The sequence below is a fragment of the Orcinus orca genome, chromosome 8, assembly GCF_937001465.1.
Source record: "Orcinus orca chromosome 8, mOrcOrc1.1, whole genome shotgun sequence".
NCBI classification, from domain to species: domain Eukaryota; kingdom Metazoa; phylum Chordata; class Mammalia; order Artiodactyla; family Delphinidae; genus Orcinus; species Orcinus orca.
The window spans coordinates 12,747,864-12,767,417 of record NC_064566.1 but is presented as its reverse complement, the minus strand read 5'-3'; the positions used below and the strand labels follow the sequence as shown (position 1 = coordinate 12,767,417).

General features: G+C 38.8%; 1 protein-coding gene across 2 annotated transcripts in view; it reads right to left on the bottom strand.

The window, feature by feature from the left end:
• Positions 1–351: 351 nt before the first annotated feature.
• FNBP4 (formin binding protein 4) overlaps positions 352–19,554 on the bottom strand; it is a 38,523-nt gene continuing 19,320 nt past the window's right edge. Inside the window, exons 13-17 of one of the 2 annotated variants that reach the window (XM_004264112.4) lie at positions 14,512–14,822; positions 13,822–13,966; positions 12,752–13,086; positions 4,016–4,173; positions 352–1,426 (exon numbers count right to left, since the gene is read on the bottom strand). In XM_004264112.4, the coding sequence (XP_004264160.2) occupies positions 1,336–1,426; positions 4,016–4,173; positions 12,752–13,086; positions 13,822–13,966; positions 14,512–14,822 (1,040 nt within the window). In that variant the 3' untranslated portion in view covers positions 352–1,335. Of the gene's footprint in view, positions 1,427–4,015; positions 4,174–6,036; positions 6,290–12,751; positions 13,087–13,821; positions 13,967–14,511; positions 14,823–19,554 lie in introns of those variants that run through there. The other variant, XR_007478856.1, reaches the window with a different exon arrangement.

Genomic DNA, 19,554 nt, shown 5'->3' with positions numbered 1-19,554 from the left:
ATAACTTTTGTAATTAGTGGAAAAAATATAAAGCACCTTTATTTTTTTCACAATATTAACCACATTACATCATTTCCAGGATTTAAGTAGGCCAAACACTAGCTAATATTACAGACTACAAGCTCCAAAATTTAAGTCACACCTTCTGGTACTAGAGGCCTGTTTTTCTAACCCTGTCCTCGCACCCCGCAACGGGCTCAAGATCCTGATGCTTTTTTTTCCTGGAGCTGTTCTTCAATGTTTGCACATACCTTACACTATAGTTGATTAGAAAAAACAATTGACTTAAAGTAAGTCTTGGTTACATAATCGTGGAGTTAACAGGCAAAACAGGAGCAAAAGAACAATCAATCAGAAGTATAAAAAAAGCTTTATTAGTGCATATATACAAATTTACAAGGTCAGAAACTGGAGAAATACAAACAGCTTTAAAACACAATTTGCTTTTTCTTCAGTTTAAAGTGACTTTTACCTGATTGTGATACAATAGAAAGTACAGAACAGTAAACTGCTTTTTAAATACTGGAATTTTATGGAGAATACATTCACACATAAATGGAAGGTGAACTTTGGACCAAGGTAAGACAATGGAGACACATCAGTACATACAGTGGCTTTTGTTACATTTACTGCCACATACGTGAGGAGGAAATTCTCAAAATCAAAGATGCAAACACCTGCTGCTGCTGCCACCTATACTGTAATTTAAATATGCCACCTAGTATGTGAAATGACTGAGCTATCTTTATCAGTTCTAGAATTTGTGAGAAAGAATACTCTGAAGAGTGTGGCCATCTGTTAGAACAAGGTGAACGACTTGATGTATCTCAGCACTTCAGGGGTGGCAGACTAGAGGAAGAGGTCAGAAAGAGATTCCTATAATCCCAGTTAAGCAAGGCAAAATATAGAGCTGCTTTCTTAATTGCACTTGTTCTGAAGAAGTTAATGAGAGAGAGCGTGCCACACTAGGAACTACAAGAGCCTCTATGAGGCAGGAAAATCCTTCACTTTTCTTCAGTGAGTCCTCTACAGAGGTGTCATACGCATGAACCACATGTTCCAGACTGATGAGGTTAATGTACCTAACATGCTGAGTTTGCCAGTGTGAGAATAAAGGCAGCCAGGTCAGAGCATTCAGTCACCTCACCTTTCAGCAAAACAGAAAAATTACATTTCACAAACGTGGCAATTTTGTACGTGTATACTCTTGCCCAGGAAATTCATCATATGCTCTCCCTCATGACATTTATAGTTTATTGACAACAGTAAGACTGGTTAAGACTCGGAAATGATTAAAAAAACAAACAAAAAAAACAGTAATAAAAATTTTAAAAACTATGTGTTTGGAGCCATTTTTCTTCTCTTCAGTCTTGCTCGCCAATCTTCAGGAAGGGCTTCAAAATTAGCATTTCTCTCTGCCATGCCACTGTGAAAACAACGTACAGATTAAATTAGTTCACTGGAAAGAAAAAGAACGAAAAAGTGTTTATTTCCTAGCAAATAAAAGCTAACTGAAACCGAAAATGTGACATATTTTATCTATGTTCATGAAAATGTTTCAAGTTTCTCAGCTAAGTACCAGCGTTATTCTTCATCAAATTTCTTAATTGATAGGTCAACCAAACACATACAAAGCACTCTTCTCTATAGTTTTATTTATATGTAAGTGCATATTTGTTTTTGTATCTCCCCAGCAACCACTGAAGCCATACAGAAGGAAAATAACACATTCTTGTAAAAGTATTTCTTGGTCCCTAGGAGTTATGATTCTTTATCTTAGATATATTTAACACATAGGAAGATATATTTAACTCTTAACATACCATCAGGGACCGTTGGACCTAACGTTTTTGACTCTCTTGATCAGTTCTAATTAGGATTGATCTCTCATGGCTTATTCAATCATTTATAAAACCGATTAAGACTCAGATTCTAGGGAATGCCCTGGTGGTACAGTAGTTAGGACTACATGCTTTCACTGACGAGGGCCTGGCTTCAATCCCACAAGCTTCGCAGCACGGCAAAAACAAAAACTCAGGTTGTAACTTACAATTACCAGAATGGGTGCCTTAGACCCTTTTATAAATACAAAATGAGCTAAGATTAATTACAGAATCTTTGTGACTTCCGATCATCTTGAAATAGTTTGTTATTTCATCACTGTAGGAATTAATCATTAGTCAATTCCCAGCAATATTAAAAAAAGATTAAAATAGTAAGAAAGCTGAAGAATAATTGAATCATCTACAACGATGATACAAAAGTTAAATAAATTATCACTAATACCACCCCTCAGCTTTCTTATTGTGTTGCCCAAAACAGTGCATCTCCTTTCCAGGAAGTAAAAAAGAAGTCTGGAGACAACATCTTCATAGTCTCCCCTACCGCTCCCCAATATTATACAATCAGATAAATGCCAAGAGACAGAGGCACTGTAGATTCTAACTGATGGTAAAATTGACTGGATAAGTAAAATCTCAGACTATGAGTGATAAGAGGACCATAATCTAGATGAATCTTCTCAAATTCAAGACTGATGAGTGAACATACTGAAGGAAAACAACACATTCTTGTAAAAGTAAGGAAATGTAAGGTCAAAAAGGAAATACAGTAGTCTCATTGAAAAGAACAACCTGGGACTTCCCTGGTGGTCCAGTGGTAAAGAATCCACCTTACAATGCAGGGGATACGGGTTCGATCCCTGGTCAGGGAACTAAGATCCCACATGCTGTGTGGCAACTAAGCCCGAGCACCACAACTACTGAGCTCGTACACCTCAACTAGAGCCCGTACGCCGCAAACTACAGAGCCCACGTGCTCTGGAACCCACGTACCACAACTAGAGAAGAGAAAACGAGTATGCCCCAACTAGAGAGAAGCCCTCGCGCCACAACGAAAGATCCCACATGCCTCAACAAAGATCCTGTGTGCTGCAACTAAGACCCAACACAGCCAAAAATAAATAAAATAAATAAATAATAAATAAATCTGAACAACCTCCTTCACCCAATATTTTGTAACAAGAACTGGGACCATCGATCGCATTTTCCTTAGAAACCTTTCAGGTTTTATACTGCTACATGCTAAAATTTATTTGATAAGGTTCATAAGTGGGACAAATGCTGAAAGTAGGTGTGTAGTGGCTGGAGAGAAACAGATATTTTAGGAACAAAAAAATTCACTGGAATGACTATTCCAATTAGTGTTTATGGATCTAAGAATGAAAATGTTTTGAATTATGAAGCAAAGATGGCTATCCTCTCCCAATTTTTTTTTTTTTTTTTTTTGGCCATGCCGTGCAGGATCTTTCCCTGACCAGGGACTGAACCCGGGCCCCTCAGCAGTAAAAGCGCAGAGTCCTAACCACTGGACCGCCAGGGAACTCCCCCCAATATTTTCATAAGTACTGCATTTATGGAGGTTGCAAGTGCAAGAACCAGAAGTAATGATAAGCTAGAACCTATCAGAGATGAACCTGAAATCTGGCACCATTTATGAGAGGAGTATGTTCCAAGTTACGCATGACAACTGAGCAATTAGTTGCATTCAAAGAATGTTGCTCATTTCAGTATGTGTACCTTCAAAAACCATGAAAATAAATAAAAATTTGAGTTAGCTATGTTTAGATTCTTACTAAAATTTCTAATTAAGTTTTCTCCTCTTTATTTTTTATGTCTGTAAATTATTTGTAAAATTTAAAAATATACATATAGAAGAGTCTCTTGGAGCTACATGGTAAATGGGGATGACTATTTTTCCCCATATGCTCAGGGTTAAGATAGCTCTTTGCCTAAGAGGAACAATCAGTGGGAAGTATTACAGATATGATGTTTCTGATTTTGAAAAAGGCTAGATTATAATTTTTATAGGGAAATAAACATTTCTATGAACTAAAAACTACTTAGGTAAGTCTGTAAAGGAATCAAATTAAGGGCTATGATTTTAAGAACATGATGGCTCTAAAACCACAGCTACAACCACCACTATCCACGCCATCTATGGTTCTTTCTTTTACCTGACCAGCTGCTGCTGTTTCCACTCTTCAATTCGCTTCTGTGCAGTTGATTCTCGGTCCTCTTCACTGGAACTAGAATTCTCCTCTTCATCTAGCTCACGCTGGATACTCTGCCACTTCTTTACCAGAGATGGCATTTTGGTTTTACTCTTCTTTGCCTGTAACAAAGGAATATAATACATAAAACAAGTGCATGAGTCCTTCACACGAGATCAGGATCTTTTCCTTAGTTCGAAGGAATAAGTGAACTTCAAAATTAAAGGAACAGAAACACCAAAAATAAATACCATTCTAAGTTCTTGCCAGAAATTTCTACCAACTATAAACTTAAAGCTTGGTTAAAAATCTAAAAATTGGGGGACTTCCCTGGTGGCGCAGTGGCTGAGAGTCTGCCTGCCAATGCAGGGGACACGGGTTCGTGCCCCGGTCTGGGAAGATCCCACATGCCACGGAGTGGCTGGGCCCGTGAGCCATGGCCACTGAGCCTGCGCTCCGCAACGGGAGAGGCCGCAACAGTGAGAGGCCCGTGTACCGCAAAAAAAAAAAAAAAAAAAAAAAAAAAAACTAAAAAGTGTAAATGTGGTGTTTTATGAAATCAAGTCAGAAACATCTTCTTTAGCCTTATTCTATGAAATTCAAAACTCTTGCCCTTGTCTCATTTTCTCAGAATTACAGTGTACCCGGGATTTCCCTGGTGGTCCAGTGGGTAAGACCCCATGCTCCCAATGCAGGGGGCCTGGGTTTGATCCCTGGTCAGGGATCTAAATCCTGCATGCACGCTGAAACTAAGAGTCTGCATGCCGCAACTAAATATCCTGTGAGCTGCAACTAAGACACAGCACAGGCAAAATAAATAAATATTTTTTTAAGAAAAAGGAAAAAAGAATCACAGTGTACCTTTTTACAATTTTAAATGGATGCAGTGTTCACATCAAGTGAAACAGTGCTGAGAAACAAATGACCAGCTTTTCTGGAAAGAGCCAACAGAGTCAAAGGCAACTATTAAATATGAAAAAAGCAAAGAGGTATATCAAAACATTAATGATGAGATTAGTTCTAAGAGGAGATACAATAATAAATTTTTCTAGCAGCTTAACTTCATTTTCTAAATTGCCTATAATAAACATAATCTCACAGTAAAAAAAGCTTGTGATATTTATTACATATCCAACATGGCTTGCTCTATCACTACCTTCAGAGTTCTGATCAATGGCACTCTTTAGCAAAGATGCCTTCCCTGACCACCCTATCTACATGAAACAGTACCACCTCCCAAAGGTCACTTTCTGTCCTCTTACACTTTTTTTCATTGCATTTTTAAACACTGAACATATATCTGCTTATCTGTTTCTGCAACCCAGTCCCCCCATACCCTCTCCAAGCCCACCAGAAAAGCTCTACAAAAGCAAAAGCAGAGATTTTGTTGGTTAGCTACTGAACACAGAGCTCCTAGAGAGAATGCCTGACACAGTATGTATTCAAAATATACCTGCTGATATTTGTGATTAGGTCTTTGAATTTAGAGAAACACTGTATTAGACATTGATAAGAACCACTTTTTATCCCTGCGGTTTTGAAGACTTGGCCAGGTTACACTCTAAACGTGACAAGCAGGCACTCAAGTGATAGGTGTGACTGAGTGCTGTGCTCCTGTGAGGATCGGGTATAAGGACCCAAGCTTTTTTTCCGGCCTGCACTTAAGAGAAAACACATTTCTTGATTAAGTCCCCAAAAGAGTTGAGAAAATCAGCTTAATATTTTCAGTCTTTTAAAATTACTTGGCTCCTTGCTCGATACCCTATTTTGACTGTCACTGACAGTTTTTAACCTTCTGGGGAAATGCCCATCTATAGTGCTTAAACCTTCTGCTCCACACACCTTCCCACATTCCATTCTGTCATTTCACCTGTGGTACAACCTGACCCACTGCATATACACCCTTCCAGCAAGCTCCAACATAGCTCATCTGGGTTAGCATGGAACCAACTGAGTAAAAAGTAACATGAATTAATAACGGTCACCTGTGCAGAGAGGGCTCACTGGGGTTACAAGCTCTCGCCGAACGTCTGCAAGTATGATTAAAAAACATAGATCTAGGTAGAGTTGTGCTTTCATTCTGATTTCCATAGGATTTTGAAAATTTGTAGTGCATTTCATTTCTATTTGTCATGGGAAAGTACTTTATGTTTCAGAAGTTATGTACTGCCGATCACATTCAAAACCATGGATCCCGAGTTGCACTGGCTGTTTGAACACGTTTTTAATATGGGAACACTGCAGCCAGAGGAATAAAGATTAAATGGCTAGAATGCCTTTTTTTCTAGTTTATTTTCTAGTAAACCGCACACAAAACTCTTCAGCAAAAATATCGAAAATATACACTGGTCTTAAATATTCTTGAACATCAGAGGTACTGAGTATATATCTTTTTTTTTAAATTGGGGTATAGTTTTTTACAATGTTGTGTTAGTTTTCATTGTACAGGGAAGTGGAGTTCCCTGTGCTATACAGCAGGTTCTTATTAGTTACCTATTTTATACATATCAGTGTATATATGTCAGTCCCAATCTCCCAATTCATCCCACTGCCCACCCCCCCCACTCTCTTATATCCTTTAAAAATGGCCGGTAACACTAAAGAGATGGATCATTGTTTTCAGATAACAGGTACATAAAAATGACATATTAATGTAGAATACTGGATTTTCAAAACTATTATTTATATGACTATAAAAGCATGATTGGCTAAAAAATTACTTGTTGAATGAATGGAGGTGGAAGTAATTATCTCTCTTGGAAGACTGGAGGCAGGGCGCCAAGGAAGGCTTCGTAAGAGAAATGATTCCTGGGCACTGATCATTCTAACAATTTAATTATAAAAGAATGAATAGTAGTGGGACTGGTAAACAAAGTAAAGACACGTAGGTGGTCAACAGTATGTTGGCTCAGGAGAACTGTATGTGGTAGAGTAAGTTGTCTGACAAGAATCTAATTCAAGACATTATCCTGTCACTGTTGATTTTTTATAACACTTCACTGGGAGGGGAAAAGCTGATGAGAAAGTTTCTTTAGGTAATTTAGGACATTCAAAGTGTTCATGAGGATGATGTCAGAAAGATGGCGGACTATGAAGCTCCAAGCCCTTGTTTCCCCATGGAAATATTATATAAACAAATAGAGACTGACTAAAATGGCTTTGTGGGAACTCTGGAAACCAGTCAAAGATCTTGAGCAACCAAGAGAACACCCAATCAAGAAAAACCCACAATAAAAACAGGAAATTTTGTGGCATGTTTGCTTGCCTTATTCCACACACCCTCCCCAATGTGGTTGGGATGAAATGGCCCAATTCTCAGTTCTCCCCCTCCAGGTGGAAGGAAATAACTGGAATGTCTGATATGTTCTAGACTGTCTGTGGTTGCCTTAGGGACTGGTTTCAATACTGTCTTAACTTGGAGGTCAGCCAGGAATGGTGGCATATTTTGGGTCTCAGGTTGGAAACCGTGAAGGCAGTAGCAGGAGCTGCGGCATGTGAAAACCACAGTGGGACAGAAGTCATGTGGACAGATGGGGGCAAAAGATCATGGGCAGAGGAATACAACAGAACATATAAGGCTCACAGAAGAAGCAGGTGTGACTCTCTTAGGGAAATTAAAAGTAAATACACAAGGGGAAAGGAAAACAAAAAACAGCACATGTCCAGGGAACACATATGCCCAGGAAAGGCCTGAAAAAATGTTGCACTTTCATGTTGGACTCATTAAGGAAGGTTTTCCTCCATACACAGTCAGTGTGCAAAGACTGGGAGAGTTTATTTTTTCTAATGTGCAGTTTTCAACCAAAGATCACAAAGCATACAAACACATGCTGGGACTTCCCTGGTGGTCCAGTAGGTAAGACTCCACACTCCCAATGCAGGGGGCCCAGGTTGGATCCCTGGATGGGGAACCAGATTCCACATGCATGCCGCAGCTAAGAGTTTGCAGGCCGCAACTAAAAGATCCCATGTGCCACGACTAAGACCCAGCGCAGAAGAAAGAAAGGAAAGGAAGAAAAGAAGAAAGAAAGGTTTCAGATTTACTAGACAAAGACTTTAAAATAACTGTCCTAAATGTGCCCAAAGAACTAAAGAAAAACACAAAGAATGAAAGGAAATCAGGAAAATGACGTGAACAAAATGAGACTGTCAACAAAGAGACAGATATTATTATTAAAAAGAACCAAAGAAATATTCTGGAGCTGAAAAATACATCAACTGAATTGAAAATTCACTATTTCAACAACAGACTCCAATAGGCATAAAAAAAGATCAGCAAAATTGATGATAGGTCATTTGAAGTTATTGAGTCTGAAGAGCAAAAAGGAAAAGAATGAAGCAAAGTGAACAGAGTCCAAGTGACTTATACGACATCATCAAATGGACCAATATATGCATTATGGGAATCTCAGAAGGAGAAAAGGGCAAAGATGTTATGTAAGAAATAATGGGGCTTCCCTGGCGGCGCAGTGATTAAGAATCTGCTTGCCAATGCAGGGGACACGGGTTTGAGCCCTGGACCGGGAAGATCCCACGTGCTGCGGAGCAACTAAGCCCGTATGCCACAACTACTGAGCCTGCGCTCTAGAGCCCGCAAGCCACAATTACTGAGCCTGTGAGCCATAACTACTGAAGCCCGCATGCCTAGAGCCCACACACCACAACAAAGAGTAACGCCCACTCGCTGCAACTAGAGAAAGCCCGCGTACAACAAGGAAGACCCAATGCAGCCCAAAATATAAATAAATAAATGTAAAGAAAATGAGGGAGAAAAACTAAGATATTCCTAGATAAACAAAAGCTGAGAAAATTCATTACCACTAGATGTGCCCTACGAGAAATGCTAAAGCATGTCTTTCAAGCTGAAATGAAAAGATGCTAGATAGTAACTTGTCATACAAAAATTTAAAGTTCTCTGGTAAAGGTAAATACAAGAACAAACATAAAAACCAGTATTATTGTGATACTGGTTCATAATTTTTATTCTTCTACAGATTTTAAAAGACAAAAGCATAAAAAATAATTACAAGTCTACATTAATGGGTACACAGTATATAAAGATATAATCTGTAACACCAATAACATAACAGAGTGGAGGTGCGTCTGTATAGGAGTTTTTGTCTGCAATTGACTGTACCAGTTTAAAATAGATATTACATGTAATTCCTACCATAACCACAAAGAAAATAAATATAGAATATACACAAAAGGAAATGAAAAAGAAACCAAAATGTGTCACTGAAAAATATCAACTAAACATAAAGGAAGGCAGTAAGAGAGGAAATGAGAGACAAAAAAGCTATTAAGACATACAGAAAACAACCAAAAGGAATACCAAATCCTTATCAGTAATTACTATAGTAAATTATTAATTTACTAATGTAAACGGATTAAACGCTACAATCAAAAAACACATACTGCAATGGAGCAGGACCCTATGGTCCCTTCCTGTCATGTCCTTGGCCTACATTTTGTCTGTGAAAAAACTTCAGCCAAAGAATAAGTTTAATTAGGGACATCCCTAGTGGTCCAGTGGTTAAGACTCCATGCTTCCACTGCAGGGGGTGCAGGTTCAATCCCTTGTTGGGGAACTAAGATTCCAAATGCCAAGCAGCGCAGCCAAAAAAAAAAAAAAAAAAAAGTTTCATTGGAGAAATGAGAAAATGCAGAAACAAAGGAAAACAGTCAAATGAGACCAAGTAATAAATGTTTAGTCATTAAGCATAGTTAAGGACCTTTAGTTCCTTCTCAAGGGCTATAGATAATATTCTGAGCCACATCCTGTGAGCCGTCTTATACTGAAACCCCCACCAGGTGGAAGATGTTAACTACATGATGACCAGACTGTAGCCATGACATAAGCTGCCACAATTCTAAGAAATGGTCTCAAGGAAATGGGAACAAACTGACCCTGGAACTGAAGATTAATTGTACTTAAAACAATCACGATGATGCTGATCAGGCCACCGCATGACCAATTTCAAGATGGACTGTTAGAGCTGACAGTGCTGTTTCTGCCTGTAGCCCACTCCCTTCACCTATGAAAGTTCTTGTCCACTGACTGTAAGTGGGGGGAGTTGGCCTCTTGACAGGAGTTCCTTCCCACCCCGGGTTGCCAGCATCAAAAATAAAGCAAACTTCCCTTTCCGCCAACCTTGCCTCTTTTTACTGGCTTCTGAGTGGTGAGCAGCTGGAACCCCCACTTTCTTTGGTTACAATACTGGCAGAATGGATTAAAAAAACAAAATGCAATTGAAACTGATCACGTCTATAAGAAATTCATTTTACATCTAAGGACATACACAAGTTTAAAGTGAAAGGACAGAAAAACACATTCCATGAAAATTGTAACCAAGAGAAAGAAGGGGTAAGTGGATTACTACAAGACAAAATAGAAATTAAGTAAAAAACTGTTAAAAGAGATAAAGAAGAACATTACATAACGATAAAAGGGTAAAATCATACCACTTAAAATAGCACGCAAAAGAATAAAATACCTGAGAATAAATTTAGCCAAGGAGATGAAAGAGTTGTACACTGAAAATTATAAAACAATGCTGAAAGAAATTAAAGACCTAAATAAATGGAAAGGAATCCTGTGCTCACAGACTGAAAGATTCAATATTGTTAAATAGGTAATAAGACCCAAGCAATCTACAGGTAAATGCAATCCCTATCAAAATTCCACTGGCCTTTTATGTAGAAATGGAAAAGCTGACCTTTAAATTCATATGAAATTACAAGGGGGCCTGAAGAGCCAATACTGAAAAAGAAGCACCAAGTCAGAGAACTCACACGTCTCAAATTCAAAACATACCACAAAGTTATAGTAATCAAAACAACGTGGTGCTGGCATATAGACCAATGGAATAAGCCCATATGTTTATGGTGAACTGATTTTAGATAAGGTCTACCATTCAATGGGGGAAAGAATGGTCTCTTCAACAAATGGTCCTGCGACAACAGGGTATCACACTCAAGAGAGTGAAATTGGATCTCTACTTGACACCATACAAAAATTAACTGAAAATACCGTCACTGTTTGCAGATGACATGATACTACACCTAGAGAATCCTAACGATGTTACCAGAAAACTACTAGAGCTAATCAATGAATCTGGTAGAGTAGCAGGATATAAAATTAATACACAGATATCTCTTGCATTCCTATACACTAATGATGAAAAGTCTGAAAATGAAATTAAGAAAACACTCCCCTTTACCACTGCAACGAAAAGAATAAGATACCTAGGAATAAACCTACCTAAGGAGACAAAGACCTGTATGCAGAAAACTATGAGACACGGATGAAAGAACTTAAAGATGATACAAACAGATGGAGAGCTATACCACGTTCTTGGATTGGAAGAATCAACATTGTAAAAATGACTATACTACCCAAAGCAATCTACAGATTCAATGCAATCCCTATCAAACTACCAATGGCATTTTTCACAGAACTAGAACAAAAAATTTCACAATTTGTATGGAAACACAAAAGACCCCGAAGAGTCAAAGCAATCTTGAGAAAGAAAAACAGAGCTGGAGGAATCAGGCTCTCTGACTTCAGACTATACTACAAAGCTACAGTAATCAAGGCAGTATGGTACTGGCACAAAAACAGAAACAGTGATCAATGGAACAGGATAGAAAGCCCAGAGATAAAGCCATGCACATATGGTCACCTTATCTTTGACAAAGGAGGCAAGAATATACAGTGGGGAAAAGACAGGCACTTCAGTAAGTGGTGCTGGGAAAACTGGACAGCTACGTGTAAAAGAATGAAATTCTAATACCATACACAAAAATAAACTCAAAATGGATTAAAGACCTAAATGTAAGGCCAGACTGTAAAACTCTTGGAGGAAAACACAGGTAGAACACTCTATGACATAAATCACAGCAAGATCCTTTCTGACCCACCTCTTAGAGAAATGGAAATAAAAACAAACAAATGGAACCTAATGAAACTTGAAAGCTTTTGCACAGCAAAGGAAACCATAAGACAAAAAGACATCCCTCAGAATGGGAGAAATTATTTGTAAATGAAGCAACCGACAGAGGATTAATCTCCGAAATATAAAAGCAGCTCATGCAGCTCAATATCAAAAAAACAAACAACCCAATCCAAAAATGGGCAGAAGACCTAAAGAGACATTTCTCCAAAGAAGATATACAGATTGCCAACAAAGACATGAAAAGATGCTCAACATCACTAATCATTAGAGAAATGCAAAAAACTACAATGAGGTATCACCTCACACTGGTCAGAATGGCCGTCATTAAAAAATCTACAAACAATAAATGCTGGAGAGGGTGTGGAGAAAAGGGAACCCTCCTCCACTGTTACTGGGAATGTAAACTGATACAGCCACTATGGAGAACAGTATGGAGGGTCCTTAAAAAACTACAAATAGAACTACCATATGACCCAGCAATCCCACTACTGGGCATATACCCAGAGAAAACCATAATTCAAAAAGACATATGCACCCAAATGTTCACTGCAGGTGTAATGAGGTGTGACTGCTTAATGGGTATAGGGTTCTCCTCTGGAGTTATGAAAATGTTATGTAACTAGAGAGAGGTGGTGGTTACACCACAGTGTGAATATACTAAGTGCTACTGAATTTATACTTTAACTATCACCTCAATAAAACAAAAATTTTAAACTAAAATGTAAAGAGAGGTTTACTCTACCTTATCTTTCTTTCCTTTTTTTGTCTTCTCAGGTGCTGGCATTTTGGGAGCTGGTGGTGGTGGTGGGGGGGGGGGAGGAGGAGGAGGAGGAGGTGGCGGCGGCGGCGGCTCTATAATGGCAGTGGCGGGCACAGCGCCGCGGGCCTGGACTGGCTGCAATGTGGGAGCAGTCACTGCCACTGGGACGGAACACTCAGCATAGCTCATAATTGCAGGAGCTGATGCCAGTCCTAAGTAATTGGACTGTAGGCTCATTCCTCTGGCCTGATGACCCATTCCTGTTGCTGGATGGCTAACTGACAGTGCCTGGTGTCCAATCCCTGTTGCCTGGTGACCTAGAACAGAAAACATAAAACTACAGAAAGGACATCGTGGGGCTTCCCTGGTGGCGCAGTGGTTGAGAATCTGCCTGCTAATGCAGGGGACACGGGTTCGAGCCCTGGTCTGGGAGGATCCCACATGCTGTGGAGCAACTAGGCCCGTGCGCCACAACTACTGAGCCTGTGCTCCGCAACAAGAGAGGCTGTGACAGTGAGAGGCCCACGCACCGCGATGAAGAGTGGCCCCCGCTTCCCACAACTAGAGAAAGCCCTTGCAAGGAAACGAAGACCCAACACAGCAAAAATAAATAAATTAATTAATAAACTCCTACCCCCAACATCTTAAAAAAAAAAGAAAAAAAAGGACATTGTGACACAGCCAAAAACAAGAAGGAGGAGGAAAAGGAAATTGGGAGTTAGATCACCTACAAAGTGATTCTAATATACCCCCCCGCCAAGAAACACACAAACCACCCCCCCAAAAACAAACAAAAAACCCAGTCACATTTTCTGGTGTTCCGAATATTTTAGCATTAAGGTACTTAAACATCAAGATCAATGATGTTGTGTAAATGCTCAGAAAACAATCTGGAAGGATATATGCCAATGTTAACAGTGGTTTTTAGTAACTGAAATAAATGCACATAAACTGTCTTTGCAATGAAAAGCCTTTAACATTAATTTATGATATCTAATTCTGGAAACAAAGATAATACACTGATGAAAATACATTTTAATCACAATGCTTACCTGTAGCTACAGCTGATTGGCTGTAGAGGACCGGAGAACTACCAATGGTAGCTGATCTCTGAACTGCTGCAGTACTAATTTCTGTAGCTTTTCTCTTTATTGCTTTAGTGGAAGGAGAACTAGAGATGGTACAGTCAGCTGAAGTCTGAAACAGAGATTCTAGTCAGTGGCTGTAGCCCCTGGTTAAGTATCCTCTTCTAAAATAAAACATGTAGGGACTTCCTTAGTGGTGCAGTGGTTAAGAATCAGCCTGCCAATGCAGGGGACAACGGGTTCAATCCCCGGTCTGGGAAGATCCCACATGCTGCGGAGCAAGTAAGCCTGTGCCCCACAACTACTGAGCCTGCGCTCTAAAGCCCGCAAGCCACAGCTACTGGGCCTGTAAGCCACAACTACTGAAGCCTGCTCGCTGCAACTACTGAAGCCCATGTGCTCTAGGGCCCACATGCCACAACTACTGAGCCCACGCACCTAGAGCCTGTGATCTGCAACAAGAGAAGCCACTGCAATGAGAAGCACGTGCACCACAATGAAGAGTAGCCCCCGTTTGCCACAACTAGAGAAAGCCCGTACGCAGCAACAAAGACCCAACACAGCCCAAAATAAATAAATAAATTAAAAAAAAATAAAACGTGTCAATCATGCCCCAGTCCCCCAAAACTTTTCAGAATGCCAGATGGCATTTCTCACCTGGCTAGTTACAACTGTGGTTTGTGCTGAAGGTTTCAATGGAGTATCCTCCTCCGTTCCTGGAGCAGGAGGCTCCTCACTTCCTTCATCCTCCATCTCGACCTCCTGGATCTCACCGTCTTCTGCAGGAGGAGGAGGAGGGGGAGGGGGAGGCGGGGATTCTGGAGGTGGGGGCGGAGGCGGTGGCATTTCCAAAGGTAATGGAGGTTGAAGCACAGGCACATTTGACTGAAGAAGGGTCCAGAACGGAGTAAGTGGCATGAGTGATGAAGAAGAAACTTGGCCAGAAAAGGACTCTTTACAAAGAGAACCTATGAAAACAAATCGGAGTCAGGGAAAAAGCAAGACTAAAACTCCATGAACACAGAAATGTTCAACTGATTATATAGACAAAACCTGTCCCACAGACATCTATTCTACACTGATGTCACTGAAATATTAAACTCAGTTCAAAAATGACTTCCATGAAAAGATAAATTTATAGAATTTACTGTTAGCACTCGCCCCAGCTGTGTTATACTAGTCTTGTTTTCTGGGTACAGATTTATGGCTGAGTAAATGCAGCAACATCACATCAACTTAATGAGAAATTCAGTCATCTGAACCTGAAGTTTATTTCAAAGATACACAACTAGAAGGCAACATTCTGGGGTCTTCTTTATTTCAAAAGAGAGTGAATGATGTGCATTTGCAATACTGATTCCATGTACTTTATCTTTTAGTGAGCTAGATAAGTAATTAAGGATGACCCAGAGAAGTACACATTCAAATCACACAAACTCTCCCCATTTCAATTAATTTGGGTTACTAAGTTTCAAAAATCCATTTGCAAGGTGGTATTGTCAATCCTATCATTCCTTCACACCTTTGTGTGAATTATTCATTTACTAAATCACAGCAACAAATGAGAGAGGGTAATTTTTTATTCCTGTGATGAGAAAAGGGAAATCAGTGAGCATGAATCTTCAAGGTAAATGATAATGATAAATATAACACAGAGAAGAGGTGTTTGAAGATATGGAGGATTTGAAATGGCTGCTGAAGTTAAGAAATTATAGCTGAGGAGCTGCAGGGTTAGCTTTCCTCAAAATTTGCAAAAGTCATAGTAAATTACTACCCTTTCTCTGCTGGGAAAAGATTTAAAGATTAGAGAAAATAGGAAGATATACTTACTTGCAGCCTTCCCCATCCCTCTTTATCGTCAATAGGGAAGTTTCACAATATTTGGGACTATTAGATATATATCCCAGGAATGCTGAAGGGGATTTTCTCCCTAAAATCATAGAATTTAGGAGTAGAAGAGACATGAGAAATCGTCTAGTTTACCCCTCTCATTTTAAAGGTAATGAAACCCAGGAGGGAAATGACTTGCCCAAGATCATATAGCTCTTAGTGGTCAAGTCTGACCCCTAGTCTAGTGATATATATATTTTTTTGGCCGAGCCGTGCATTTTGCTTGCAGGATCTCAGTTCCTCCACCAGGAATTGAACCCGGGTCACAGTAGTGAAAGCTCAGAATCCTAACCACTAGGCCATGAGGGAACTCCCCTAGTGCTATTTTAACAAGATGTCCTGGTGAAATATCAGGAGTCTAAGAGCGTTAGAAATCTCAAATTTCACTTCTCACGGAGTAGAGATCCAGATGCCGTCACCTGTCAAATTCCATGGTCAAAGCAGTAGATTAAATAACGACTCTATTATAAAAGGCTCTAGAACAAGGATAAGGCCTTTTACCTTACTTTGCTCAAAATACAGCACACTGGCACTCAACAGTGTAAAACCAAAGCAGCCATGAACCATTTGGCTTTTAGAATAGCTTCACTTTTTTACGGAACAGGTAGATGATACATTATGTAAGAGACTTGAAGAACATAATTCACACAGTTACTCTAATTATTTTGAGAAACTGCTTACTACCAAGGAAAAGGGAACTGAAAAAAATTCACCAGAAAACAAGAATGTAGTTTTCCAGCTAAAAGACTTCAAGTGTCTCATTAAGCTTTATGAATCTCTACACTAACTGGTAGACAGTTTGGGTATGGGCAGGCAGTCTACTACATTACATAATAGTACATCAAGATTACATCAGAACTGAGGAAGTAAACACTGAGGATTAATAACTTATTAAACTTCCTTTTACTAAACCAACCATAATATATGGTAGGTAAACAAATTTGTCAGATTTATATGTTGGCAGGTTTCTCATCTGGAAGCATAATGCAATACTGGTATGTTTATGATGGTGAGAAGCTGCTATGCAGAGGAAATCAAGAAAACAAAGCAGGTTGAAGATTAATAATGTGGTTTACAACCTTCAACAAAGTTAATCAGAAATAATTGAGCTTTCTGTAAATAGGAAACAAACTAGACTTGATAAATTTAGATCATACAAGGAGCACTTTTAGAGTTAATATTTGAATCCTAAACTAAGTTTACTCAAAACATAAAAGCTGCATCGTAACACTGATAATTATCTCTTTTAGCTTAAATACAAAGAATTTCGAGAAATCCTAGTTTGAATATCCATGGATGTCATATTACATACTGCTTCTCTTCATTTCTAAATTTAACCCAGTTGAGGTATTTTGCCATTTAAGAGAACATTAAGTCTGAAGTCCAAGGAGAGATTAAAATGGTATATACATAGCTTTTATTATGTGCTAATAAATTTTTTAAACTACCAAGCTTAAAAACAGAATACCGTGAGGATACAAATGTTGAATTCTCCAAGAACATATTTTTTCTATGAATCTTTACTTCTATATAAATAGAAAATCAGGCTTTCTTTCTTATAAAGGTAGGCTTCCTTTATTGTTTTCCTATACTCCCCCAAAAGTATTATTGCTTAGTATTTTGAGGCAAGAGGCCAGTTTATCAGTTTAAATCAAGAAATTATTATAGAAATAAGACTTTTTGGAAAAGCAGCTTAACTTAACCTGACAAAAGCCCAGCAAAACAGACATGTTGGGTATCTTGAAGTATCACTCATCTTTAGAGATATAATGTCAAATTCAAACATGCAACAATGAACAAGGATTAAAAATGAACAGAACTTTGAAACTTTCTTGCTCCTCAGTGTATATGTTTTCTTCTTTAAAAGATGATTTTAACCACTGTTGGGCTGACAAAAAGCAAGCATTATACACTTTCTTTACAGGCTTAAAATAGTGATTGGTATTGCTCTTCAATTCCAAAGACCTTAGTACAAGATTTGGATTTTATTTAGATCAAGTTTATCATGTGGTTTTAGTAGCTCTCAATCAAGAGGCTCAAAAATATAAGCTGGTTTACCAGCGGCTTTTTCCTTTATCAGACAGTACCAACTGCGTGTCATTAACAAAGGGAGAAAGTAACTTAATGTTTAACTCTAAGGTATTCACACAACACTTAGCATTAGCAATTAAGCTTTAGAACATATAAGAAGGGACATTAGACACTGGTCAAGAAGGGAATCACCAAACCAGAACCACCATCAAGCCTCTTCAGGTCACTAACTATTAAAAAGTAAATACAACCAAGTTACTAGACGTATCTACTATTCACTACCCAAAGAATGAGAAAGTAATCTAAAGAAAATCTCTTCATGAAAATGGTACACCCTGTAACTTAAGAATTTTTTTTTCTGAAATATGAAGTAGAAAACCACTTTTTTGCTATGTTCTAAAATTATCTGCAGTCATAGGTGCCTATTTTGAGTGACCTGATAATGATTCTTAGGCTATTTAAGAAGTTAACAAAATCATTGGTACATGACCATTTTTATTTGGTACACAATCAGAACTTTTCTACTGGGATTAGGGAGCCAGTAGAATACAAAATATTATTTTTGATAAGCAGAGGACGTAAGAATTCAGCTCTTCACTCCCATCTTACCAAAAACTATCTTTTTATCCTCAAAGGTTTGTGACTTTATTTTTTAATTAAAAAAAACTTGTAGTTTGATTTACAATGTTTCAGGCATACAGCAAAGTGATTCAGTTATACATATATATACTTTTCAGATTTTTTCCATTATAGGTTATTACAAAATATTGAATATAGTTCACAAAGGTTTATGACTTTAGAAATCATTCCACAACACTCTTACCTTCACATGCTATCATTTAAACAAACATCTACCAGTTTTTCAGATTGAAAGGCTGTTTGTTCATCACAGTCTTGACTATGCTTCATTAGCCACTTATTTTTGTCATTCCAAGAAAGATGGGACTTCGAAGAAAAAAAACAGTGTATCTTCTTCCATAATAAGGAAATCAAGCAATGGTTCTTCAGATTCTCAGAGTAAATGAAAAACTGTGAAATGTGAAAGCCTTTTTTTTCTTTTTTAAATTTATATAACCAGGGCTTCCCTGGTGGCACAGTGGTTGAGGGTCCGCCTGCCGATGCAGGGGACGCGGGTTCGTAACCCCATCCGGGGGGATCCCATATGCCGCGGAGCGGCTGGGCTGTGAGCCATGGCCGCTGAGCCTGAGCGTCTGGAGCCTGTGCTCCGCAACGGGAGAGGCCACAACAGTGAGAGGCCCGCACACCGCAAAAAAAAAAATTACGTAACCAAACTGAAGTTCCCTAAGAGTACTTTAACTGGATTGAGCCATCTTAATTGTTTTATACGAGAATATTGATGATTTGCAATGATCAGTTATTTTGCTTCTCTGAAACAAGTATGGTCCTAGTTTCACAGCATTTATTCAGATCATTTTGGTTTGTAACAACCATACTTCCTACGAGATTAGTGAAGTGTAAAAATGAGGTTGCAAAATCAGCAGAGTAAGTGCTCTACAGAAAGGCAGAACAAATCTCTTATTACTCCACATAAATATCGACAATTTAAATAACTGGTTCCTTAGCATTAATTAGAATTCCTGTTATTGGAAATCCACAGCTTCGTCTGTGGCATGACAGAATAGTTATAGGACAATCTTTTAAAATCAAAATACACCGGCTCGGGCTTCCCTGGTGGCGCAGTGGTTGAGAGTTCGCCTGCCGATGTAGGGAACACGGGTTCGTGCCCCGGTCCGGGAAGATCCCACATGCCCCGGAGGG